This window comes from Echiichthys vipera (assembly GCF_963691815.1).
Source record: "Echiichthys vipera genome assembly, chromosome: 17".
Taxonomy (NCBI): Eukaryota; Metazoa; Chordata; class Actinopteri; order Perciformes; family Trachinidae; genus Echiichthys; species Echiichthys vipera.
The window spans coordinates 1,556,717-1,582,675 of NC_139842.1; the positions used below are offsets into that span (position 1 = coordinate 1,556,717).

At 44.6% G+C, this 25,959-nt stretch overlaps 3 protein-coding genes across 3 annotated transcripts in view; 1 reads left to right on the forward strand and 2 right to left on the reverse strand.

Moving 5' to 3' along the window:
- Nucleotides 1-98: 98 nt before the first annotated feature.
- On the reverse strand, nt 99-5,103 carry alg1 (ALG1 chitobiosyldiphosphodolichol beta-mannosyltransferase). The gene is made up of 13 exons (XM_083930667.1): nt 4,910-5,103; nt 4,286-4,363; nt 4,052-4,155; nt 3,217-3,365; nt 2,837-2,926; nt 2,617-2,730; nt 2,096-2,211; nt 1,392-1,430; nt 1,199-1,258; nt 963-1,073; nt 565-679; nt 395-470; nt 99-245 (listed from the first exon to the last, which is right to left on the reverse strand). Exons 1-13 carry the CDS (start codon nt 4,971-4,973, stop codon nt 114-116), a joined length of 1,248 nt encoding a protein of 415 aa, XP_083786793.1. The 5' UTR covers nt 4,974-5,103; the 3' UTR covers nt 99-113.
- Nucleotides 5,104-6,258: 1,155 nt separating this feature from the next.
- Nucleotides 6,259-14,810, forward strand: cUnh16orf89 (chromosome Un C16orf89 homolog; the record flags this gene model as incomplete). The annotated part of the gene is made up of 8 exons (XM_083930676.1): nt 6,259-6,436; nt 9,673-9,825; nt 10,371-10,521; nt 11,014-11,131; nt 12,369-12,531; nt 13,178-13,282; nt 14,464-14,553; nt 14,674-14,810. 8 exons carry the CDS (start codon nt 6,259-6,261, stop codon nt 14,775-14,777), a joined length of 1,062 nt encoding a protein of 353 aa, XP_083786802.1. The 3' UTR covers nt 14,778-14,810.
- Nucleotides 14,811-14,956: 146 nt separating this feature from the next.
- ift70 (intraflagellar transport 70) overlaps nt 14,957-25,959 on the reverse strand; it is a 14,214-nt gene continuing 3,211 nt past the window's right edge. Inside the window, 15 exon segments of the mRNA XM_083930685.1 lie at nt 14,957-15,741; nt 16,080-16,209; nt 17,153-17,231; nt 17,420-17,523; nt 19,975-20,046; nt 20,532-20,739; nt 21,139-21,203; nt 21,205-21,216; nt 21,314-21,379; nt 22,857-22,910; nt 23,028-23,093; nt 23,859-24,011; nt 24,999-25,048; nt 25,361-25,489; nt 25,588-25,692. Of these exon segments, the coding sequence (XP_083786811.1) occupies nt 15,605-15,741; nt 16,080-16,209; nt 17,153-17,231; nt 17,420-17,523; nt 19,975-20,046; nt 20,532-20,739; nt 21,139-21,203; nt 21,205-21,216; nt 21,314-21,379; nt 22,857-22,910; nt 23,028-23,093; nt 23,859-24,011; nt 24,999-25,048; nt 25,361-25,489; nt 25,588-25,692 (1,430 nt within the window). The 3' untranslated portion in view covers nt 14,957-15,604.

Consider the following 25,959-nt stretch of genomic DNA (forward strand, 5'->3'; position numbering starts at 1 on the left):
AAATGTACATCGTATCAAAGTGTCTTTCATACGTTCAAGTGCTCCGAAGAACCAACACGGTAAAACCAAAGATGCCCCTACGATCTGCGGCGGTTCAAAGTCTGCGGCGTCCCTCAGGGCGCGGCGATCAGAGGCAGGACGTTCTGGTCCCAGTTGTCGTCCCAGCGTTGCCCTCTGCTGCTGCGGAGGTTCCTCCTGAAGGCTCCCAGTCTTCCGTCTGAACCGGGAAACTCTGACAGGAGACTCTGGAAAAAAACATTAACGTTAAGAGAAGCTCAAACACCCGGGGCCTCGTTTCTAACGCTCGCTGCGGACAAGAACCTCGCGTAGACGAGCAGAAACGTGCGCTGGCAAAAATGAAAACCTGGGTTACTGGATGGACCTTGCGTCTCACCTTGAGCTGCTCTGCGAGCTCCTGAGAGTCTCTGAAGATCAGCCCGTTGTGCTCCGGCTTCACCAGCTCCTGTAAACTGAAGAGACACTCGACAGCTGTCACTCTGACTTAATACTGAGGGGTGTGTGTGTGCGCGTGTGTGTGTGTGTGTGTGTGCGCGTGGCGCTCACCAGTTGAAGTGGACGGCACAGACGGGCAGACAGCAGCCGAACATGTCGACCACCTTCATGGGGAGATCCAGACCGCTGGACGATTTATGGAGACACACACCCAGGTCTGCTGAACCTGGACACACACACACACACACACACACACACACACACACACACAGTGTTTAGGTGAGTGCACGTTTTCCCTTAATATTTTTATCTTTTTTTAAAAACGTATTCTTATTTTAAATACATATATTTTAAATGAATATTCCATCTTCTTTGTATAAATGTATTATTTAAAGTTTATTTATTTATTTAAAGAAAAAAAAAAGCTCAGTTTTTGAGCGTTAGAGTGGGGACAAAATAATGATTTTTAAAAATTTTAAAATAAATAAATAAACAAATAAAAAGCCGACCTAACAGGACGGGGTAGTCTTCGGCCTCCAGCCACGGCGTGCAGAAGTTCACGTGCTCCAGACGCAACGAGTCGATCAGCTTCATGTAGTGCTCCTTCTGAGGCCCTTTACCTGCACACACACACACACACACGCACGCGCACACACACACACACACACACACACACACACACACACACACTGGAATCAAACCTTTATTGAGAGCAGACGTGCGGACAGACGCAGGCAGCACGTACCTGTGATCACACACAGGACGGACGGCAGCGACGCTCCTCCTCTGACGAACCCTTCGTACTCTGAGAACAGACAGGAAAATACTTTAATCTATAATAACAATAATAATAATAATATTCACAATAATAATATTAATAATACAAGATAATGTGTAAAAGTTTAAAGTTTGGTGTAGAGCAGGAAAAGGTGTGGTACCTTCCAGAGCCTTCAGCAGGACGGAGAAGTCTTCGTCCTCTGAGGAGAGACGCGTCATTTATTCAAAACATGACACTTGTGATATTAATTAATCATATTATTCCAGTTTTTATTTCATTCTCAGTTTAATTAAAGCAACAAAATGCAGGATTTTCTCCCCCTACAGTTGGAAAACAGGATTTATCTTTGACCACCGTCGTTTAAGTTGCCGTGGTTACACGATCGTTTGTGGACGCGCCAAAGATTTGTCTGAGGTTTGAACACAATTATGGCTCCAACAATCTCAGAAACGCTGCTCTTCACTCCTGGAGACACGGGACTCCCACTCCCCTTTAGCTGCTAACGTGTTCTGTTAGCATAGCTCCCGGGAGCTGGACCTAATGGGGCTAATTCTGTAAACGTCAGCCAGATGGATGCATCTCCCTCCCCCTCAGCATCACATACATGCCCTTTTTTTGGTGAGAGGAAATGAAGCGGAGTCAAAGTCTGAAAAGATGGAGACTCCTGTAGCGAGGACGATTGGATCGAGGTGAGAGAACGGACCTGACGGAGACGCTACGTCTGTTTTTTAGTTTGTTTAATGATACATTAAACCATCACAGGGTCGTTGAAATATATTCAGAAGGTTGAAAAAAGAACGTTGTTGCTTTAAAGGATAAATAAATAAATAAAGGATGCGCTGAGTCAGCGTCTCCTCCTCTCACCCGTCCAGCTGGTGCTGCTGACCAACAGCACCGGTCGCTCCGCCCTCAAGGTCACCGTGTCATCAGTGAGGTCACAGACTGTGAACGCCGTCCTCTGTAGCCCGGCGTCCTCAGGCCTGCACACACACACACGGACAAGGACACACACACACACACACACAAGGACAAGGACAAGGACACACACACACACACACAAGGACAAGGACACACACACACACACAAGGACAAGGACAAGGACACACACACACACACACAAGGACAAGGACACACACAGACACACAAGGACAAGGACACACACACACACACACAAGGACAAGGACACACACAGACACACAAGGACAAGGACACACACACAGACAGAGTCAAAACATTCTGATTCATAAATATTAAAAATAAATATTCAAAGGTAGAAATTAAATTTACACTGTGGATTTTTACGCTTTCCTCTAAAACACAGATCAAAGCAAAGCTCCGCGGATAAACGTTCCCTCACGCGCCCACGGGCACGAAGCGTTCCTCACCCTTCGCTCTGGAACTGAGGGAACGCGGCGGCGAGCCTCACGAAGAGCTCGTGCTGCAGCTTCAGCGGCGTCTCTCTGAAGATGGACGCCGGACGGTCGTACAGCGTCGTCGCCCTGGAAACACACAGAAGTCAGTCTGTTCCTGGACTCTGCGGGTCCAGATGAACCCGAGCTTTATTTAGTTTTATATGTTACGTCATAAAAGCAAAACCAATCGTACTCGATGCCCCAGTTTCTCCGCAGGTCGTCCTTCATCGCGTTGGTGACGCACAGGTTGTGAGCGGCCAGAGGTCCGAAGAAGTGTTCGTACCTGGAACAGGAAGCAGAACTCCTCAGTTAGTTCTTATTATTCAAGTATAATATTACAGTATTTTCAGAGTAAAAGTCGTAGTATTTTCAGAGTAAAAGTCGTAGTATTTTCAGAGTAAAAGTCGTAGTATTTTCAGAGTAAAAGTCGTAGTATTTTCAGAGTAAAAGTCGTAGTATTTTCAGAGTAAAGTCGTAGTATTTTCAGAGTAAAGTCGTAGTATTTTCAGAGTAAAGTCGTAGTGTTTTCAGACTCTCTCTCTCCCTCAGAGCTTCAGTAAAGCTCCACCTCACCACTTGGCCAGTCGGACCACGGGGTGCGTGTGGCCGTGGCTCAGGGCCATGATGGTGAAGCCGTAGTTGTGCCAGTCGACGACAAATTTGCTTCCGCGCAGGACGCACACGAGCCACGCCACCGCAATGCTGGGCAGGCCCGGGGGATTCTGGGAAACAAAGCCATAAACATCAGAGGGAAGAAAGTTACAGTCACTTTATAGAAGATACATATGAGGGCGCCCTCCCACTGTGCCTCCGTCCCGTGCCCCGTGCTTTAGTGTCCTTGTCCCCCCCTCCAGGCCCGTTTGTACTCACACTACCTGGGCCTCGGAGAATGCTTCTTGCTGCCTATACGTCATCACGCCGTAACACGTCACACGCATTGATGACATCATGGCGATGCGTGGCTTTGTTTCCAGATCTTTCCGTAGACCTCAGAGTTTTTGTGCGTCTTGTCGACTGTTTTTGAATCTTTTCATCGACCAAATCTGCAGTAAACACTCCACCTCCGCATCACACCAACGTGAACCTTTCACCGCCATTGTTTGAAATGTCCGCGCATGGTCCCTCCTTCTTTTTTCTACGTCCCAACAGGCGCACAGGAAATGACCTCACAACCGCCGTAGGCCTTGCGCTCGTACACGTGCGCACGCTCGTGCTCGTACACGTGCAAACGTGCTTTACTAAAGCCCACCTCTCCCAAACGGGCCGTGGACGGCAAGCGTGCCGCTCCTAGACGTGGTACGGTTGCACTCACACTGGTCAAAGGAACCAGACTTTAGCCGTGAAACGTGCTGGGGCACGGGACGGAGGCACAGTGGGAGTGCGCCCTGAGAGGAAGGATACCAAATACCTGCATTAATATATGGGACTGCGTTTTCATGCTCAGCAGCACCAGGAGGAGCTGCACACACTGGAGGAGCACCTTGGTCACGTAGGTCAGCAGCTTTGGTCCCACTGAGAAAACAAAAGGTCCTTTACTTTACTGCTGCTCTCAGCTGATGATGATGATGATGATGATGAAGATGATGATGATGATGATGATGATGATGATGATGAGCTCATGGTGAAGGTTTGCTCCGCTCACCTCGAACACCTCTCACTTCTGTGACGGGCACCAGCTCGATCTTCTCCTCTCTCAGCACGTCTCCGTGAGGTTTGGTGTCTGAAATCAGATTAAAAATAAATTAAATTCATTTTACAAAAATATTCAGTTTATTTTAAATGACAAAAAACAATAAAAAAAATTAATATAAATGATTATCACTAAATCAAAAGTATATAGAGATAATATGAATGAATAATGATTAAAATTATAAATAAATTTAATTTCAAAAAACTAAAGAAAAACTAAATTCTGCTTTTTCATGTTTAGTTTGAAATACAGAGCTTCAAGAAAATAATAAATAAATACATATAATATATGTAATAAAGACATATATATGATTTTAAACGAATACAAAAATAAAAAGTAAAAATTAACAAAAAAGGGAAATATTAAGAAAAAGATGTATACATTTAATGACATTTTTATGAATTAATAAATAGATATTTACATTTATAATATTATTTTTGGTGCATTTAATGTCATTAAGTTACATGTCGACTCATTTATTGTTTTAATGTATTTTCTTTTGACTTAATTTAATAATAAAAAAATTAAAATAATAATAAAAAAACACATTGGGACCGTGATGAGCGTGATATTCACCTAAGAACCCGACAAACGTCACATTAAACCCGTGTTTGCTGAGGGACAGCGCGTGATACTGCATCCGAGGACTGCGACCGATGTCCCCCAGCACCAGCACACACACCCGCCGGGAGGTGCCGCCGTCCCGCCGCCGCAGCCACAGCGACACCAGCCCGGGGAGAAGCACCAGGGACACCGCCGCCCAACTTACGCCCGAACCTGAGGCGTAAAACGCGGCTAAGAGCGCGGAAATCACCGCAGCGACGGCCAGAGAAGCCGCGAAGGGTCCCGGCGCCGCCATGTTTGTTTTGGTCAGTGATGACGTGTCTCAGCGGAGGCGGAAGGGGAGGAGCTTAGGATTTAAAGGGGCCGCTCACTTTTATGGTGCGTTCAAGTGCAACAATGAAAAAATGAGCAAAACACGATCATTACAGCAAAAAATCAACTATTTTATAGATTTATTATTGATTTAATTTTTCGTTTGACAAATATTTAAATGATGGTCTACGGAAAGATTTGTAAACAAAGCCACGCATCGCCGTGACGTCATCAATGCGTGTGACGTGTTACGGGGTTCAACGAGAAACTGCTCTGTTATGAAACCTGCCCCTAGTGGACACTCAGAGAACTGACGCTGACGCAGCTTCCTGATTGGATCAAAAACAGGAAGTCTCTCTCTGTGTGGGCGGGGCTTGTTCAGTAAAATATATTCATAATTAGTGGAGACCTTAACTTTTCACCTGCAGCTGCTGAGAAGAGTTTAACATGAACGATCCCAGAGAAACACAGAGGAGAGGGAAAGTGTGCCGACCGACCCCGCTCTCCCCTACTTCTGCACTTTCATTAAAAACGTGTTTGAATTGTTGTTTTTAAAGGTTGGATCTCTTAAAACAGTCATATTTATGCACATATTGTTCTCATACTTCATCCTTCTTCTATTCTTTATTCCCTTTAATGTGAAAACTCACTTTTTTTTAATTAAAAACACACCTGATATTGAATTGTTGGGTCTCTGTAAATCATGAATAAGTCAGAGTGTGATGTTTACCTGCTCTGTAAAGTGTCCTGGGATCACTTCTGTCATGATTTGGCACTATGAATAAAATTGCATTGAATTGAAATTGATATTTGGGGCAGAAAAATATATTTTTACATAAATGTGAACGCACGTGAGCTTCTGCGGGTCACTGTTTGTTTTTAAAAGTGTCAAAATGTGCAAAAAAACCCAGAAATATAAAAAACAATACCTTTAAAACGTTGTAAATGGCGGCCCCCTTTTTTGACGTCAAGGCCGGTTCCTCCCCCTCCTGTTGGGGGAGCGACAGCCCGTCCTCCTCCCCTCCCAGTCGGGATCATCCTGCGAGAAGATGCGGGCAGCGGGGCACCGGATGGCCGCGGCGCTGGCTCTGTTTGCCGCAGTGCTGGGCTCCGGGGCCGAGGTGATCGATGACATCCTGGGCAGCCTCTCCCGGGGAGCGGCGTTCCTGGAGCGGCAACACGAGCACATCAACCTGGACGGGGTGGTCGGGTTCGTCATGCTGCAGGGTAGGTGGAGGGGGAGGCAGGCTGCAGGGCAGGTGGAGGGGGAGACAGGCTGCAGGGTAGGTGGAGGGGGGGACAGGCTGCAGGGTAGGTGGAGGGGCAGACAGGCTGCAGGGTAGGTGGAGGGGGAGACATGCTGCAGGGTAGGTGGAGGGGGAGACAGGCTGCAGGGTAGGTGGAGGGGCAGACAGGCTGCAGGGTAGGTGGAGGGGGAGACAGGCTGCAGGGTAGGTGGAGGGGCAGACAGGCTGCAGGGTAGGTGGAGGGGCAGACAGGCTGCAGGGTAGGTGGAGGGGGAGACAGGCTGCAGGGTAGGTGGAGGGTGAGACAGGCTGCAGGGTAGGTGGAGGGTGAGACAGGCTGCAGGGTAGGTGGAGGGGCAGACAGGCTGCAGGGTAGGTGGAGGGGGAGACAGGCTGCAGGGTAGGTGGAGGGGGAGACAGGCTGCAGGGTAGGTGGAGGGGGAGACAGGCTTCAGGGTAGGTGGAGGGGCAGACAGGCTGCAGGGTAGGTGGAGGGGGAGACAGGCTGCAGGGTAGGTGGAGGGGCAGACAGGCTGCAGGGTAGGTGGAGGGGCAGACAGGCTGCAGGGTAGGTGGAGGGGCAGACAGGCTGCAGGAGGACGGAGCGTCCCCTGCACACAGGGGGGGACATACACGCTTTGGGTGATTTTGGAACATGCAAAATGGACAAAAAAAAACAAATTATATTTAAAGTTAATCACAAAGTCACTGAATTAATGTTGCACCTATAAAAAAGGGTCAGGATTTAGTGTTTTGTGCATTAGATTTAGTTTTTTCATGCATGAGGTTTTGTTTTTCCTGTAAATAAAACATTTATTTACTTCACTTTAACTGTAGATTTCTCCTGAATTCACCAAAAGTTTCATTTAATTATAAAATAATATAAAATATAATCATATTTATGTCAGAGATGAACTGGGGAAGTTTCATGTTTTTGACTCTTTTCACCTCAAGTGTCTCAAAATGTGTCACTTTATCAATAAATATAGATTTTATAAATTTTATTTTTACAAATTAAAACAAAAAACAATGATATTCCTGACCTACGTCACAGAGCTGATCATCAATGGTGAATTAAAACCATTTTTATGGGCCATTTTTAATCAACCCAATAAGAATCTAATCATCAGAATAAGTGATAATTATATTAAACATCACAGTAATTCCTTTCAGACTGTAAAGAAAACATTTGTTTACGTCACTTTCTCTGTTTGTTTCTGGGGATTTCTCCTGAATTCACCAAAAGTGAACATTAATTATGTCTCATTTACATATTTAAGACACTTGTAATTTAAAATATAATCATATTTATGTCAGAGATGAACTGGGGAAGTTTCATGTTTTTGATTCTTTTCACCTCAAGTGTCTCAAAATGTGTGAATTTATCAATAAATATAGTTTTTATAATTAGTTTTTTACAAACAATTTTACATTTTGTTGCGCGTTATTCGTTTACTTGTTTTTGTCTGTGTTTTTCTTTGTTTTCACCGTAAATCAGACGAACTGTTCACGTGTTACTAAACAAAACAGCAGAAATCAATCAAATAAAACAAAACTAAATCATATTTATCAAATAAACATCTTAAACACACGTCTCTGATGATAAAGGCGTTTCTGCAGAAGTCTAAGTTCATTAACGTCGACTCGTGTTAAGAAAAACACCTGAGAGAAAACAGTAAAAAGTGTGTTTTAATGACGTGTTGTGACCTCGCTGCTTTATTTATGTAAAGAAAACATTTCACCAACATCAACAGAAACTTTGGACCCTCAAACACACCAGACCCCAGAGCCCCCTCCATGACACGTTCAAGGACAACGGGACTTTTTAGGTTTAAATATGCAAATGAGGCATTTTGTTAGAATAATAATAACTTTATTTTTAAAATAGCAGCAGTTTACAAAGTGCTGTGGCAGCGCACATCCAACATACATATATATACAATATAAACAAAACAAATAATAATAATAATAAAAGTGAAATCCAGACATTGATGGACAAAGGAAGTTGTTATGAGCTTCAGGTGCTTGCAAAGAAAGATAAAAAGATAAAAAGACGATAAATTTGAGCTAATTTATAAATGTTTAAAGCTTAAATGTGAACATTGGATGAAGCCAGGTTCAAATTTCATGTTTCCCTTTGTTGAAATATCAGAGTCAAAGGTTTTTACGTTTATTTTTTATAAATACGAATAATCACAAAGTGTAAAAGGACGCTAAACTATTTAATTGTCATGAAGTGTAAAAGTTCCTGTCGTCATAAATCTTTATTAAACATTGTGTTTTACCTTATGATCGTCAGCTCTGTTATGTTTCATGAGTTGCTGCAGCAGTTTTGGAGTTGACACCATTTGTTTCACAGATTTGCTGCGAAATTTAACATTTTTACGACTGCAGATCTGATAAAAATGAGATATTTACCCATAAAAGATCTCCACATACAGTCAGCCGGACGTGGCTAACAGTGGTTAGCTCGGGGCAGCACGGTGAAGGCATTCAAAGGTCTTTTTTAACCACTAATGCTGCTGAAAATAACAGCAAACCTCTGCAGCAGCATGAGAAGAGTCCCTACACACAAAACAAAGCGTCATCAGCGTAGTGAGTGAAGCCAGAGTTTATTAAAGAGTGTTTTAAAGACTTACCTACTGGCCCCTGCACCAGCTCCTCTCATAGTAAAGTCCATTACAGTGGAAGGAGCCCATTGGTGCTTTGTTGTGTGTGTAGGGACTCTTCTCATGCTGCTGCAGAGGTTTACTGTTATTTTCAGCAGCATTAGTGGTTAAAAAAGACCTTTGAATGCCTTAACCGTACTGCCCCGAGCTAACCACTGTTAGCCACGTCTGTTAGCGACTCGGTTTGATGGATGTAAGTGCTGAAATGGGACCATTGGATGATTTTGCGCCGGAATCACACTTAAACGAGAGACGAAAACCTGACTGAAAAACATCAAAACAGTCACTGATCGTACTTAGGAACAGGGGATTTGACATCAGCCCATTAGTTTTGAGTCTACACAGATTTACTGTAAACACAGAGTCCAGCTGAGGCCGATGGGAACGTCATTGGTTCAGCAGGTGTTTGGTCACTGACCAAAGTTTTGGACACTTTCAAATCTCAGGACGTTGAGATATTTGCGTCTGGACCAAAAATCGAACCTCTCACACAATATTTGATATGTGTGCAAAGACTGTTCCCTGACTCTTCTGTGTTGTGTCTCAGCTGAGTTGAAGGAGGCGGTCCGGACGTGGCCGCACACCGACCCGGTCAGCTGGGCTCAGAGAACCGCCGCCGTCGCTCTGGTCAAGCGTCTGGACCAAAGCTGCGACAAGGCCGTCGCCGCCCTGCAGCAGAACGACCCCAAATACTACAGAGGTTAGAGGACGTTACTCTCTAAGACGACCCATGGGAGCGCACACGCATCAACACGTCCCCATTCCTAAACGTAACCTCGCTGTTTTAAACGTGGTCAATGTTGCGTAATGGTCTCAGTTTGATTCGGTTTACACAACAAAACAAACAGACAAACAACAGATCTTTACTTTTACTGAGTAAACACATGTTAGTGTTAAAACCTGCCCGACTGTGAATAAATTAAAATGGAAACACAAAGTTTAACATGTCAACAAAGAGCAACTGTCGGCCATTTGACCATAAAGGATCTCCATACTGTCAAAAATGAGATATTTACCCATAAAAGACCTTTACGATGGATTTCCATGACTTGGCTTTAGTGTATTTGTCTTGTAACATGCCAAATATAATCATAGAAGGCGTCTTTTATTAGTTTTATACCTGTTACTTGCAAAATCACGTCCATCACCTCACTCCAAAGGCCTGAATAAGTGGGCCGTGCCGTAGGCAGCGCTTTAGTGTCACGATACATACTTTTACTCCCCTCCGTGTTCGTCTGTGTGCAGAGTTTGAGCCTCTGCTGTCCTGGAGTTTCTGGTTGATCCCTCAGGAGTGGAGCTCCACCGACTCCAGCCTGGTGTATCCCTCCACCATGACCACCGAGTGTTACGACGAGCAGCTCAGCGACAAATGTCTGACCCTGCTGCTGGGAAGCTGGTACAAACACACACCAACACAATGAACAACACACACTTTGCTTTATTTCAAGTTCAACAGTCAGAGTCTGGAGTAAACAACTTTAATAATCCAAAAAAAGGCTCAAAAGTGAGGCTTTACTGCTGTTTTTTATCACTTTAAATTGAGATTTTAGGTCATAAATTTAAAAAAAATCACTATTTCCCAACATTGCTGACTAATGACACAACAAAATTGACCACCACCATTTCATAGGTATCAATCCATCCAAGTCTAACACAGCCCCAGTCTCTCAAGGTGCCCCCCAAAGCTCTGTGTTTGGTCCCCTCCTGTTCACTCCATACATATCCACTGTTACGCCGACGACACCCGACTCTACATCTCCAAATCTGTCACCGGACCCTTGGGGACAGGGCCTTTGAGTTTCTTTTAAAGCACTTTAGGGATAAACTGTCTTATTATAATCAAAACAATAATGTTTGTGAACGTTTATTTGTGTGTGTGCGGGAGCAGGAAGATGAACGGGACGCCCTGCATTGTCACCAAACCTTGCCGGGACACCATGACGCGCTTCGGATGTCCGCACTACTCTCTGTCCCACCAGCTGCTCTACTTCATGATCGGGAAAATGGTGAGATGTTTAATCGTTCGTTACTGTACAGTTCAAATCTGTGTCTCCCAGCATGCTCTGAAGTCAGTGAGTCTTCCTGAACCCAGTCTTTTAACAACATGGTTGTCATGGTTACATATTTAAAAAACACAAGAAGTTATCTCCAGATCTCCCAAAACAATTTCCTCCTCAGCAGCCGCTGCATGAACTACGTTAAAGGTTCCTTTCCCACAGCCGGAGTTCACACATTACAGACGTTTCCGTCAGTAACCACAGGGTGAGGTGGATTTTTTTGGGCTTTAATGTCATAAAAACAAATACACAATTAACCTGGACTCTACCCACTGAACACTGGACGTCAGATACTACCCCTACACACACACACACACACACGTCCAAACTGCCACTAACTCAACAAAAGATAAAAACTCACTCACTCATCTTCAGCCTCAGGTCTCAGGCACAGCATCTCCAGCAGGGGAACCCAAACTTCCCTTTCCCGGGCCACATTAACCAGCTCTAACTGGGGGATCCTGAGGCGTTCCCAGGCCAGTGTGGAGATCTAATCTCTCCACCTGGTCCTGGGTCTTCCCCGAGGCCTCCTCCCAGCTGGACGTGCCTGGAACACCTCCCTAGGGAGGCGCCCAGGGTTCATCCAGACCAGATGATCCTGAACCACCTCAACTGGCTCCTTTCAACGCAAAGGAGCAGCGGCTCTACTCCGAGTTCCTCACGGATGCTGAACTTCTCCCCCTCTCTCTAAGGGAGACTCCAGCCCCCCTCCTGAGGAAACACAGTTCACACGCTTGGACCTGGACCTGGTTCTGTGGGTCCTGACCTGGACCTGGTTCTTTGGGTCCTGACCCAGCTTTCATGACCACAGGTGAGGGTAGGAACCAGGACTGAGGGTAGATCCAGAGCTTTGTCTTCCTCAGCTCTCTTTTCATCACAACGGTGCGGTAGAGCGACTGCAGCTCCGCCCCCGCTGCTCCGATTCTCCGGCCAAACTCACGCTCCATCGTCCCCTCGCTCGTGAACAAGATCCCGAGGGACTTGAACTCCTTCACTTGGGGTCAGGACTCATTCCCTACCTGGAGTAAGCAATCCACCGTTTTCCTGCTGAGAGCCACGGCCTCAGATTTAGAGGCGCTGATCCTCATCCCGGCCGTTTCACAATCGAACGGATCCAACAGATAAACAGCGATCGATAATTCAGCAGGAATGACGGGAACCATCGTTGTGTGTCTGTGTTTCTCAGAGAGGCTGCACCAACCTGCTGAAAGGCGACAGTCGAGCGTCCCGGGCCAACATGACCGAGCTCAGCTACCAGAAGATCTTCTGCTCCAACATGATGAAGACCAACGAGGACATCTTCAGAGACGGTCTGACGGAGCAGACGGTCGACATCTTCATTGAAAACAGTACGTTTGCTCCAAAACACGACACATTACAGAGACTTTTGGAGCAACTGCAGCTCCTTTAGACACACTTTTCTTTGCTTTAGACGTTCAGATCGCCACAGGGTTTTAAACGGCAGTGGAAACGTCACTTTCACTTCCTTCTTTTACAATTTGAGTTGAAAGTGAAAGTGTAAAAGGACGCTAAACTATTTATTAACCCTCCGAGACGCAAATAGACCCACTTTTGTCATGAAGTGTAAAGTTCCTGTCGTCATAAATCTTTATTAAACATTGTGTTTTACATTATGATCGTCAGCTCTGTTATGTTTCATAAGTTGCTGCAGCAGTTTTTACGACTGCAGAATTGATAAAAATTTGATATTTACCCATAAAAGATCTTTACATACTGTCAAAAATGTAATTTTAACCATAAAAGATCTCTATAAACTGTCAAAATGAGATATTTAACCATAAAATATCTATTTTTGTAATTCAAACTGCATATATTTGACATATTTCTGCTTTTTGTTCGTTCTAAACGTTGAAAATTGTTGTTGGTTTAAACGTGTTGTACGTCGCTCCGTGAATGAAAAGACGTAAATAAACAAATGCAGATGTGTGTTGAGTGACCTGCGCTCCTGCGTCCCCGTGTTCTCTGCGTCCACAGTCCTGATTTGTGGATTGGCCGGTTTCTCCGACTTCTACAAAGCTGATTGGCTGCAGCACATCGTTCGGCGTCAGGACGAGGAAGTGGGCTGCTTTGGGAGAGACAGTGAGTGTTTCAGTGTTTCAACAGCAAACTTAGATCACTCTGAGTTATGGGCTTGTTGCCAGGCAACAGGGCTTAAATTATGGGCTTGTTGCCAGGCAACAGGGCTTAAATTATGTGCCTGTTTCCAGGCAACAGGGTTTAAATTATGGGCTTGTTGCCAGGCAACAGGGTTTAAATTATGGGCTTGTTGCCAGGCAACAGAGCTTAAATTATGGGCTTGTTGCCAGGCAACAGAGCTTAAATTATGTGCTTGCTGCCAGGCAACAGGGCTGTCACATTAAAATCAGAATAATCGGAATTCACACAAAATTACCGTTTACCTACTTTTTACTGTTTTTCTACTTTTGACAATTTTTAAAATTCTTTTTTTTTTTTACAGTTTTTCTATTTCTACTCTTTTTTTAACCATTTTTTTACCTTCTTTTATTGTTTTTAACCTTTTTCTACTTTTAATACATTTGTTTTATGTTTTTTCTACTTTTTACCTTTTTTTAAATTCCTTTAATGTTTCTTTTTTACTGTTATTCTATTTTCTAATTTTTTTATTTTAATTTTGTTACTTTTTTACTTTACTTACCTTTATTCTTTCTGTTTTTCTTATTTTAACTCATTTTTTTTAACTTCCTTTAGTATTTTTATTTACTATTTTTCATTAATTTTTTTTACTTTATTTGTTTATTTGCTGTCTACAAACCTTTGACTGTTTTAACACACAATGTTATTTACTTATTTACCGTTTTTCTACATTTTACTTAGTTTTTTTCTTTGTTTTAGTTTTTCTATTTAATTTGTTTTTACAGTTTTTTTAAATGTTTTTTTTACCGTTTACAGTTTTTTTTTAACTGATTTTCTACATTTTACTTATTTTTTTCCTGGTTTCCACCGTTTCGTTTTTTTATTGAATTTTTTTTTTTCACTGTTGTTTTTTTTTACTGTTTTTCAGTGTTACAGTTTCTTTACTTCTCCTCTGTGTTACCTGAGCTACATCATCGCAGAACGTTGCGTAACAGAGTGAAGTCTTTCTTTAGTCAGCGAATTATAAAGAGCTGAATTATTCCCACTTTGGATTCTGGATAAAGTTTATTTATGCAAAACGGATCTAAAAGCAGCAGCTCACCTGTGACTTATGTGTCGTGTGTGAGGAAACCTCGATGAATGAACGGCTGTGTGTGTTTTCCCAGAGAGCATCATCTCCCAGATCATCGGAGACGAGCTGCTGGAGCAGCTGCAGCCGCACCGCCGGGTGAAGAGGAGGGAGAAGATACTTCCAGGTGACGACTCGGCCCATTTCTCTCGTTTTACGTTTGCAGAACTGTGATGTTTTGTCTCTTGAACAGAAGACAAACCTGCGCACAGCGTAAACACTCTCTGACTCTGTGTCTCTGTGTCAGACGGATGCTCCAGCCACATGACGGCGGTGGCTGTCGGCGCTCTGGGAGGATACCTGGACTACTACCTGACCGAACAGGACATAACCAAGAGGCCGCTCTCCTGAACGCGCACTCCTCACGGGCGCGCGCACACGTGTAAAAACAGCCGTGGATGGTCGGGAGATGCAGCAGAACATTTCTCATCGTCTGTGTCTTATAATCAGCGGACCTGTCCCTTTAAGAGCCTGATCGGAGCGTCTCTATTTAGAAATATTTACTGTAGCTTTAAAGAAAAACATCATGATAAGCTGAAAGTAAAAAATAACATCTTTATTATCTTTAAATAATGTTTAACTCCTGTATATAAAGTCACAAACGCAGGGAAAGAGGGTTCAAACATGAACGTCTGTGGATGAACTTAATAAAGTGGATTTACACACGTCGCCCTAAAGCGTCAAAGTACTGAGAATAAATCATCTGTGGAGACACAAGTGGCTGTAAAAAGTCTGTGAGGTGGAGCCGTGACGTGAGAACACCAGCTTAACTTCAAAATAAAAGCTTCCCCGGTGTGTGCGTGTGTGTGTGTATGTGTGTGTGTGTGTGTGTGTGTGTGTGTGTGTGTGTGTGTGTGTGTGCGTGCGTGTTGATGGAGAAATACGTAGAAGTCCAAAAGCTGCCCAAAGTAAGTCAGGAGTCCCTGAAATATAGAGCTTGCGCGGCAGCTTGGTTCTCAGTCGTGTTGAGTCGACACACCTGTGCCTCGCACCTGTGCGTCACACCTGTGCATCACACCTGTGCATCACACTCGTGCCTCGCACCTGTGCGTCACACCTGTGCATCACACTCGTGCCTCGCACCTGTGCGTCACACCTGTACATCACACTCGTGCCTCGCACCTGTGCGTCACACCTGTGCCTCGCACCCGTGCGTCGCACCTGTGCGGTGAACGGCGTCACTGGTTCCAGCCGGTGACCTCGTAGAACAGCGCCTTGAGCAGCCGGGCCTCGTAGGTGACCGTGTTCTTGCCGATGTGAACGCGGGTCTCCTCCAGAGGCTGCTCGATGATGGCCGGGGCCTCCTTACCGTACGCTGCAGGGGACACAAACGCAGGTCACAGAGGAAGGAGGAGGAGGAGAAGAAGGAGGAGGAGGAGAAGGAGGAGGAGGAGGAGAAGGAGGAGGAGGAGGAGGAGGAGGAGAAGGAGGAGGAGGAGGAGGAGAAGGAGGAGGAGGATGAGAAGGAGGAGGAGGAGGAGAAGGAGGAGGAGGAGGAGGAGGAGGAGGAGGAGGAGGAGGAGATGAAGAAGAAAATTCAGACACAAACACGTCTCATCGCTCAAAGTGCTGATATAAAAAAAGGATCCTGCAGAGAGGAATCGATCCTGTGTGTGTGTGTGTGTGTGTGTGTGTGTGTGTGTGTCTGCTCACCCTCGCAGTGTTCCAGGAACTGGATACACTCCTGTACCACAGCATCTCTCAGCATGACCATGTGTTTGGACATGTTCTCCAGCAGAGAGAGGAAGCAGCGCTTGGCGTAGAACCATGTGTCCGTCCCCAGCTACACACACACACACACACACACACACACACACACACACACACACACACACACACACACACACACACACACACACACACACACACACACACACACACACACACACACACACACACACACACACACACACACACACACACACACACACACACACACACACACACACATTTTTTAACACATTAAAATATCATATTATGTCATTTTGCATCTTTTTGTGCTGGTTTTGCATCTATTTTTAGACATTTTGCGTCTTTTTGTGGTGGTTTTGCATCTATTTTTAGTCATTTTGCATCTTTTTGTGCTGGTTTTGCATCTATTTTTAGTCATTTTGCGTTTTTTGTGGTGGTTTTGCATCTATTTTTAGACATTTTGCGTCCTTTTGTGGTGGTTTTGCATCTATTTTTAGTCATTTTGCATCTTTTTGTGCTGGTTTTGCATCTATTTTTAGTCATTTTGCATCTTTTTGTGGTGGTTTTTCATCTATTTTTAGTCATTTTGCATCTTTTTGTGGTGGTTTTGCATCTATTTTTAGTAGTTTTGCATCTTGAGAGCGTCTTTGTCTTTACAGAATGGTGCATGGTGACTTCTTCCTTCTGTTTGAGGGAGTTCAGACACGAAGGCGGTTCAAGATGTGAGAAGCGTCGCTCGCTGGGGTTCACATTCCTGAACTCCTCTCTTCCTTCGCCGTGAGTGCGTCTCTGCGGCGGTGACCGTCTTGTGGGGGGGGGGTGGGGGGGTGGGTGGGGGGGGGTCTCGGGGATGACGGCTTGTGTTCTCAGCTGGAGCTCAGTGGACTCAGCTGCGGTCAGAGTCGGCTGTTGTGACTGAGGAGGAGATCAAACGACCCGACCTATGACCTGACCTGCTGCAGTGAACATTAAAACCCTTTCCTTTAAACGTAACGTGCTCTTTCAGCGGCGCTGCAGTTAAATAAACGTCTGACCTTCTTGTTGTAAGGCTCCAGGCTCTTGATGACGCGAGAGATGCCAAAGTCGTAGTTGCCCTTAGCGCAGTACAGCGTCCTGGGAGAGAAACACAGAACGTCAATAATTCAATTCACCGTTTAAGTCATTTTCCATGCAAAGAGGCAGTTTTTCTCTGTTTTATGTCACATTAAACTGAATATCGTTGGGTTTCCGACAAAACCACACGTGTAGAGACGTCCCCTTGGACTCTGAGAAAAATGTAACACTTTTAACTTTGAACTCACCCGATCACCAGGTTGACGATGCAGAGGTGGAAGACCTTCTTGTCGGGGTCGTCGTAGGAGATCTGCTCCTCCTCTTTCTCGATCTTCCTCATCAGCTCTTCAGCCTGGAGGACGACAGGAAGAGGAAGCAGAGGAGAGAAACCGATTCATTGTGTGTGTGTCTGTGAACGTTTTCCCTGCACAACGACACATAGACAGACAAGGTTCCTGCTCCTACTCCAAAGTCAAACTCAAGCACTTTTCAAGCATTTCCAGGAGCTTTTTTGTGCTTTTCCAGCACCTTCCATCTGTGGTAAACTATGTATTTGTATTAAGTGTATTCAGTATATTCAGTGTACTGATTATTTCACTTGTTCATCACATTAAGGGCGCACTCACACTGTCCTTCCGCATGGCGCCAAAACAGGTTTTTCGGGTCAAGCCTAGTGCGTTTGACCAGTGTGAGTGCAACCACTCCACACATAACTGAGGCCAGCTTGCCGTCCACGGCCCGTTTGGGAGAGGTGGGCTTTAGTAAAGCGCGTTTGCACATGTACGAGCACGAGCGTGCGCACGTGTACGAGCACGAGGCCTACGGCGGTTCTGAGGTCATTTCCTGTGCGCCTGTTGGGACGTAGAAAAAAGAAGGAGGGACCATGCGCGGACATTTCAAACAATGGCGGTGAAAGGTTCACGTTGGTGTGATGCGGAGGTGGAGTGTTTACTGCAGATTTGGTCGATGAAAAGATTCAAAAACAGTCGACAAGACGCACAAAAACTCAGAGGTCTACGGAAAGATCTGGAAACAAAGCCACGCATCGCCATGACGTCATCAATGCGTGTGACGTGTTACGGCGTGATGACGTATAGGCAGCAAGAAGCATTCTCCGAGGCCCAGGTAGTGTGAGTACAAACGGGCCTGGAGGGGGGGACAAGGACCCTAAAGCACGGGGCACGGGACGGAGGCACAGTGGGAGGGCGCCCTAAATCAGATGTTTTTGTCCTATTAACGACCAAAATCACAACTATTTTGACAATCTGTTATTTTCAAAAGTCATTTTTCATGCAAAAATGTCAGAAAATGTCTTCAGTCTCTCAATATGTCCTCCCGTATCATCTCCATATTAAGCACTTTTCAAACATCTCACTAAAATTCAAGTCTTTCCAAAGATTTGCGGGACCTGAAAAAACCCACAAAGAGAAGAAATCTGACGTTAACGAGAAGAAAAAACAACCTGTTGTTTGATGGACACAGTAAAAGTCCTTCACAGCGGCGTGAGTCGACAACGTAGACTTTATGTGACGTTTAATTCATGTGCACGCTCGCGCTCAGGAGCACCGGCAGGTTTAACGGCGCTCAGAGGACTTTGTTTGTCGGAGGTTTTGTTTTACTGTCCTGTCCACGAGGACTTAAGGATGAACTCCTTTTATGTCGATGTGGATCCTCAGAACTTTTTATCCTGGAACATTTTAGATGTTGGTGGTTTTTAACTCTATATTTGAACTGGATGAAGGATTTAAGTCATCAGACGTCTGGATCTGAAGCACGGACGTGCTCAGAGACAACGGACCCCTGGGCACAGACATGTTCAAAGAGTCGACTTTTAGTCCTTTTGTTGTCAGTTTGTTTCTCTTTGTGGTCATTTTACGTCCATTTTTAGTCATTTAGCATCTTTTTGTGGTGGTTTTGCATCTATTTTTAGTCATTTAGCATCTTTTTGTGGTGGTTTTGCATCTATTTTTAGTCATTTAGCATCTTTTTGTGGTGGTTTTGCATCTATTTTTAGTCATTTTGCATCTTTATGTGCTGGTTTTGCATCTATTTTTAGTCATTTTGCATCTTTTTGTGGTGGTTTTGCATCTATTTTTAGTCATTTTGCATCTTTTTTTGGTGGTTTTACATCTATTTTTAGTCATTTAGCATCTTTTTGTGCTGGTTTTGCATCTATTTTTAGTCATTTTGCATCTTTTTGTTGTGGTTTTGCATCTATTTTTAGTCATTTTGCATCTTTTTGTGGTGGTTTTACATCTATTTTTAGTCATTTTGCATCTTTTTGTGGTGGTTTTGCATCTATTTTTAGTCATTTTGCATCTTTTTGTGGTGGTTTTGCATCTATTTTTAGTCATTTTGCATCTTTTTGTGGTGGTTTTGCATCTATTTTTAGTCATTTTATGTTTCTATATCGTCGTTTTCTGTGTCTCTGTGGTTATTTTAGAATTTTTAAAATCATTTTGTGTTTCTCTGTCATAACTTTTTGTCTTTGTGGTCGTTTTGAGTCTATTTTCAGTCCTTTAGCATCTGTTTGTGGTTGTTTTGCTTCCCTACAGTAATTTTTTGTCTCAGTGGTCATTTTTCTTATTTTTTCAGCAACATGGTTTGAGTCAGGGCCCCTGACCGTATTGGCCCCTGTGCCTGTTCAGTAATCCAGGAAGAGTAAACGTTGAGTGACATGAAGACAACAACTCCCATGATCCCACGCTGCTTCACCACCTCGTCACCAAACTCAATCTTTTCTTCATGTTTTCATTTAGAGGCAGAAACTTACAGATGTACATTTAACCTCTCTGTACAGTACCTCTTCATTCTGGCTGGTCAGGATGTAGGACACACACAGGTTGGCGAGGACCACGGCGCTCACGTTCAGGATCTACGGACACACACACACACACACACACACACACACACACACATATTTTTTTCGACTCATTTTACAAAATATATCCAGCCGGCACTCGGGCCTTTAAGGAGCACAAGTTCCTCTGGGATGTGAAGTAAACCTGTTTAACCTGCTCTGACTTTAGCCGACTTTATCACGACTCATATTCCAGAAAAGGACACAAGCACCACTGCAAACAAAGGAAGAAATGACCCCCCCCCCCCCCCCCCCCCCCCCCCCCCCTCACAGCAGAAACAGACTTCATGCACAGATGTGAAGACACTGCAGAGGAATCAGCACAGAGCTGTTCCGTCTCTACTGTTACCGAAGGTTTGCACTTGCAGGGACACTCCTGAATGTTACACTGCTCCACCTGGACAGAAAGGCAACGTTTAGTCCTGAAGCAGACGGACAGTGGAGCTGACTGACACGTTCCCTCCACACTCTTATTCTCATCATGAACCTGAAGCACTCACGTTGTCGTAGTGCTTCTTGACGATGGGCTCGTAGAAGCCGATGGCCTCCTTGTACTTGTTCTGCATGAAGAGCACGTGGGCCACGTTCAGCTTCCAGGTGTCGTCCTCGTTGCAGACCTCCACCGACTTACGGAAGATCTTCTCCACCATCTGGAAGTTCTCCCGGTTCCAGTAGATCTTGGACTGGGCCATCAGGACCACTATGTACCTGGGAGAGGACAGTGACGTTGGTGTACGTTGGCCTGGGTTATTGTCAGTTTATGCTGCACACGCCGGGGTTAGGTGCAGTTGCACGGCGCTTTTGGTTTACACAAAGGGGGCGAGTGGGGTTGGATATTTTCTGTTGACTTAATTGTAGCGACTAATGTCCATTAAAAAAGCCACTAAGGACGCACTCACACTGTCCATCCGTACTGTGCCCAAAAAGGTTTTACGGGTAAAGTCTAGTTCATTTGACCAGTGTGAGTGCAACCGTACCACGTTGCCGTCCACGGCCCCAGGTGTCAGTGAAGCCTCTTCACTGTTTTGTCATCTGTTTCCATGCCTTTCAAACGCTTTACTTCTTGTGTGTGTGTGTGTGTGTAGGTGTGTGTTTGTGTGTCCTCACTTCTCCTGCATCAGATCGTACTCCTGCAGAGATTTCTTCTGCGCGTCATCGTCTCGAGCCAGCCGTGGCCTCCTGCACCTTAGAGCGAGAAAACAACATTCAGACAAAGACACTTCCTTCTCTGTCTCCCACTGTTTTATGTTTTATTTAATGAAGTTGGTGGAGGAAGAACAACCTGCTTTGCCAGCTTCCGTAGCTGCTCCGTCAGTTTGCCGTTCATCTCATCGAACTTCCTGAAAGCCTTTGAAATAAACACAATTAACAAAGTTCAGTCAAAATGTCCCTGATAAATGATAAATGGACTTGTGCTTATAAAGCGCCTTTCTAGTCTTCTGACAACTCAAGGCACTTTCACAGTGTTTGTCACATTCACACTGATGGCAGTGAACATCTACAGACCATCTAATCTAACCATTCACACCACATTTACACACCCATACGCAGCACGAGGAGCAATTCAGGGTTCAGTGTCTTGCCCAAGGACACTTCGACATGTGGACCAGGGGAAGGTGGGGATCAAACCGCCGCTCTCTCGAATGGAGGACGATCCACTCTTCCACTGAGCCACAGCCGCCCCTATAACTACCGCGAGTGTCTTTATTCCATCTCAAGTAGTTTAAGTGAAGCGTGATAAAGTGTGAAGTCCGAACTGTAACACCTCTGCTTCACCCAAAGTTTCATGTTTCACCTTAAACGGTTTTAATCCTTCGTCTCTGGACGACGGGACGAGTTTTTCTGTTTTTAAAGCTTCATTAAAGATCGTTTGATCACTTTGGAGGCAGCTGAACACGCTGTTAACAAAACGTAAGTGACAAAAGTGACAAATGATCACGTTTAGAGCTGCAACTTATGATTATTTTCACTATCAGTGCATCTGCTTCTCTATCAAAGGTGCAGGGATGAAGGGGACGGTTAATGTTTACTTATTATTTATTATTGATTTATTGGGTTACTTCACACATACATATGACTTTATGTGTATATCAGTTGTATGTATATATATATATATATATTATATATATATATATATATATATATATATATATATATATATATATATAAAAGAAAATACATATATATATATATTTCTGTCTGTATACATGATTAAAATGTCAAGGGTATGTCTATGCTCTTATTTATATAGTATGTAATTAATTCACTGAATTACTATTGATATTGTAGTGTTATTATTATTATTATTATAAGCAATGGTACAACTACTACTAATAATAATTATTAATTATTTAATGATCAATTATGGAAGATGGGTTTAGGGAGAAGGGGTGAGATTAAGTTATTCTTCTTTCGAGCTTGTAAAGAAAAATTGTTGTACATTTAAATTTTGCTTTATTTTTTTCATTGCTTTGTTTTTTCTATTTTTGATTTTTGTTGTTGTTGTTTTTTCCTTTTTTATGTCTTTACTTGTCAAATACAAATACAGTTGTTGAGTCTATAAAATGTCAGAAAATGGTGAAAAATGTGGACGAGTGTTTCCTGAACACTAAGACGACGTCCTCAAAAGTCTCAGAGATTTCCAGTTCACCGTCACAGAGGAGGAAAGAAACCAGGACATATTCACGTTTAAGAAGCTGGAATCAGACAGTTTGGACTTCGTTTCTTATAAAAAAGTATAAAAATAAACAAAACAATGAGCTGAAAGATGCTAAAACAACGGCTCTCTGTGTGAACGTATTTGACTGTGAAACGTTTCTCCGTACCTCCTCTGGTGCAGTCTGGCAGGTCAACAGGGCGTCAAGAAACTCGTACATGTACTGGAGAGGACAGAAAACACGTGGCCACGTAAATATGGATGCTGCTGCAGGAGAGAGGTACGAGAGAGGCGTACAAATAAACAGCTCCTGCAGAGTGAATGAGGAGCGGAGACTTACCGGCGAGAGGAACTTGTAGGTGAGGTGGGCGTTCTCTGCCAGGACGTCAGCTGCCAGGTCAAAGTACTGAGAGAGAAAGAGTCCAGCAGTGACATTAAAACCCTTTTAATGAAGGACCCACTGCTCTCTGTGAGCTCTGTGTGTTTCCACGGACACTCACTCACACCGCAGGACTCTGAATCCTTTTCACCGCTCCCTGCACCGACCCTCACTGGTGCCGTATGGTGGAAAAAATGAGGGGTGTCATGTTTGTGAAGGAGGATTCTATGTATAATGAAGAGCAGCTCCACAGGGAGGAGACTCGCCTGAAGATCTGTTCAAGCTAATATCAATCAGTAGATCAATCCTGGTGTAAACAGCGTTATCATACGTAGCTGCATGGACTAATAAACGTCTTAACCAGGGGTCTCAAACTGATCCGGTAAAGGGCCTTGCTTGGTTGGAATGAAAACCTGCAGCCACAGCGACCCTTTACCGGATCAGTTTGAGACACTGCGTCTGAACAGTCTGACTTTTTGTCTTTCAGAGGCTGCAGTGAACCCAAGACACGCCCTCTTTCTGACCATCCAGACAGTGTTTCTGAAAATTTGTGCACACTTTGGTCCATAAACAGCGTAGTAGGTCATAAACTGGGTCTGACCGGAAACATGAGACTCTTGTGGATTCAGTGAGACCAGTTGAGTCTTCATGTGTGATGATGTCAGGGTGCACTCACACTGTCCCTTCGTACCGTGTCAAAGCACGCTTCACGGCTAAAGTCTATCTCATTTGACCAGTGTGAGTGCAACTGTGACATCACTCGTGCCCTGAAGCCGCAGCTCTGTCGCGTACCTCGTGTTTGCAGTAGAGCAGCAGCAGGTTTCCGAAGGTGACGGGGGGGAAGGAGGGCTGCTGCAGCAGGAAGGCCAGCTTCTCGAAACCCTCCGACGGCTTCAGGTCCATGTTCACCAGAGCCTGGTTGTGGAGCGTCACGGGGTCCAGCTCCTGCCGAAACACACACACACACACGCACGCACGCACACACACACACACACACACACACACACACACACACACACACACACACACACACACACACACACACACACACACACACACACACACACACACACACACACACACACACACACACACACACACACACACACACACACACACACACACACACACACACACACACACACACACACACACAACGATCACACAGCCTTATATGTAGTATGGCAGTGATGGAAAGATCATAGAGTGGCTCGACTGATTTAAAAAAAATATGAATTATGACTTGATTAAAAGAATATTTCCACATATCAACATAAAGTCAACTGTAACACCTGTAACGCTGCATCAGCAGTGATAAGAGTGTGTGAAAGGGGGGTTAGCAAGCAAACACAGAAACTCAACCAGGTGAATATGTCGTAGAAATAAGTAGTTAAAAGTAATGACTGAACAGTTTAAATACTTAACTTTAGTGATGGAGAAAGAAACCTAAATATTCACAGTTTAACTGGAGTAAAAGATGAAAAATATCAACTTAAGATGATGAGAAAGAAAGGTGCCTTTGTTAAAAATAGGTTTGAGATTGTCTTTGAACTGAGCATTGACGCTGTGACAACTTCAGTAGAGTGTGTTTACGTGCACTAGGGGGCACTGGTGGTCCACTGGTGGTCCACTCCTGTCTTGTCTCCGGTCAAACACACAGTCATGACTCATGAGTGTGTTTGACCGAGGACAGCGCCCCGTCTGCACCTTCATTTTAATGAAGTGGTTTGAAGACAATAAAACTCTCATCATCACCTCCACGCCGACGTCTCTATCCTAAAACTCTATTGGTCTGTTTTTATCTCCGGGCTGTCAGCGGGGCAGGTCTGGGCAGAGCTGATTCATTCAATATCAGAATAATGACACGTAGCCAAAGGGAGGAGCAGAGAATCCAGCTGCAGAGCACAGTGGGTGTGAAAGGGTGGTACTTACCTCCTCTGATCGGGGGGGCATGTCTGTCAAAGCCTCCTGAGCTCCTTTCACTGCAGGAAAAAACAAAACGCAGAAGAAAGCAGTTAGTTTGAGTCTGAATCAGTGTTTCTCTGACAGACAGGACGAACAGATAAAAGGTCCTGTGTTGTAAAAAGTGAGATTTCTGTGTCTTTGTGACTATAAAGCAAGTCATGGTGCTGTTAAATCCACAGAGAAATGCATCCTTTACTCCTTTAAAGGAGCCGTCAGGACTTCTCGTGTGGTTTTGATGTCACTCATCTTGTTACATCATGTTTGCCAGTGTGCAGTCTTCCTCATCCTTGTTCTAAAAGTTTCAGGTTCACTAAGAGCGAGGTTCTTACGGTTCTTCAGCTGGTATTCGATGGCAGCTTTGAGGTTGAAGGCTTCGATCAGGGCCGTCTGATGCAGCACCAGCGTGTTGCCCACGCTGTGGACGTCGATGCCCTCGGTCGTCATCCCGACGCTCAGCTCTGGTGCGCCGACACACAACAGATTTATTGTTTAACAAAGTCGCTTTAGCTGCTGTAAAGAAGAGAGTCAGTCCGTTGCATTAACAGTTGAAATGTACCCGGATGTTCTCTGATGCCTCGCTCGATGATCTCTCCGATGTATTTGAGGGCCTGAGCGTAGTTCTTTAGGCTGTAGTAACACAGGGCGATGTTGTAGGACAACGCTGAGAGAGAGAGAGAGAGAGAGAGAGAGAGAGAGAGAGAGAGAGAGAGAGAGAGAGAGAGAGAGAGAGAGAGAGAGAGAGAGAGAGAGAGAGAGAGAGAGAGAGAGAGAGAGAGAGAGAGAGAGAGAGAGAGAGAGAGAGAGAGAGAGAGAGCAGCGGCAGAGAGACGACAAAATCTTTATCTGATAGAAAACTCATTTCTCCTTCAATCTGTAATAAAACATGTCAAAACAGATTATTTGCCTCACATCTTTTTCTCTGTGAAAG

Excerpts from the sequence above, each read along its gene's own strand:
- alg1 (XM_083930667.1), bottom strand. The coding sequence starts at position 4,973 with ATGCAGTATCACGCGCTGTCCCTCAGCAAACACGGGTTTAATGTGACG. Across the intron at positions 3,366-4,051 it reads AGTCCCATATATTAATGCAG|AATCCCCCGGGCCTGCCCAG; the intron begins GTATTTGGTATC and ends TTTGTTTCCCAG. Across the intron at positions 246-394 it reads AGCTCGCAGAGCAGCTCAAG|AGTCTCCTGTCAGAGTTTCC; the intron begins GTGAGACGCAAG and ends GTTTTTTTCCAG.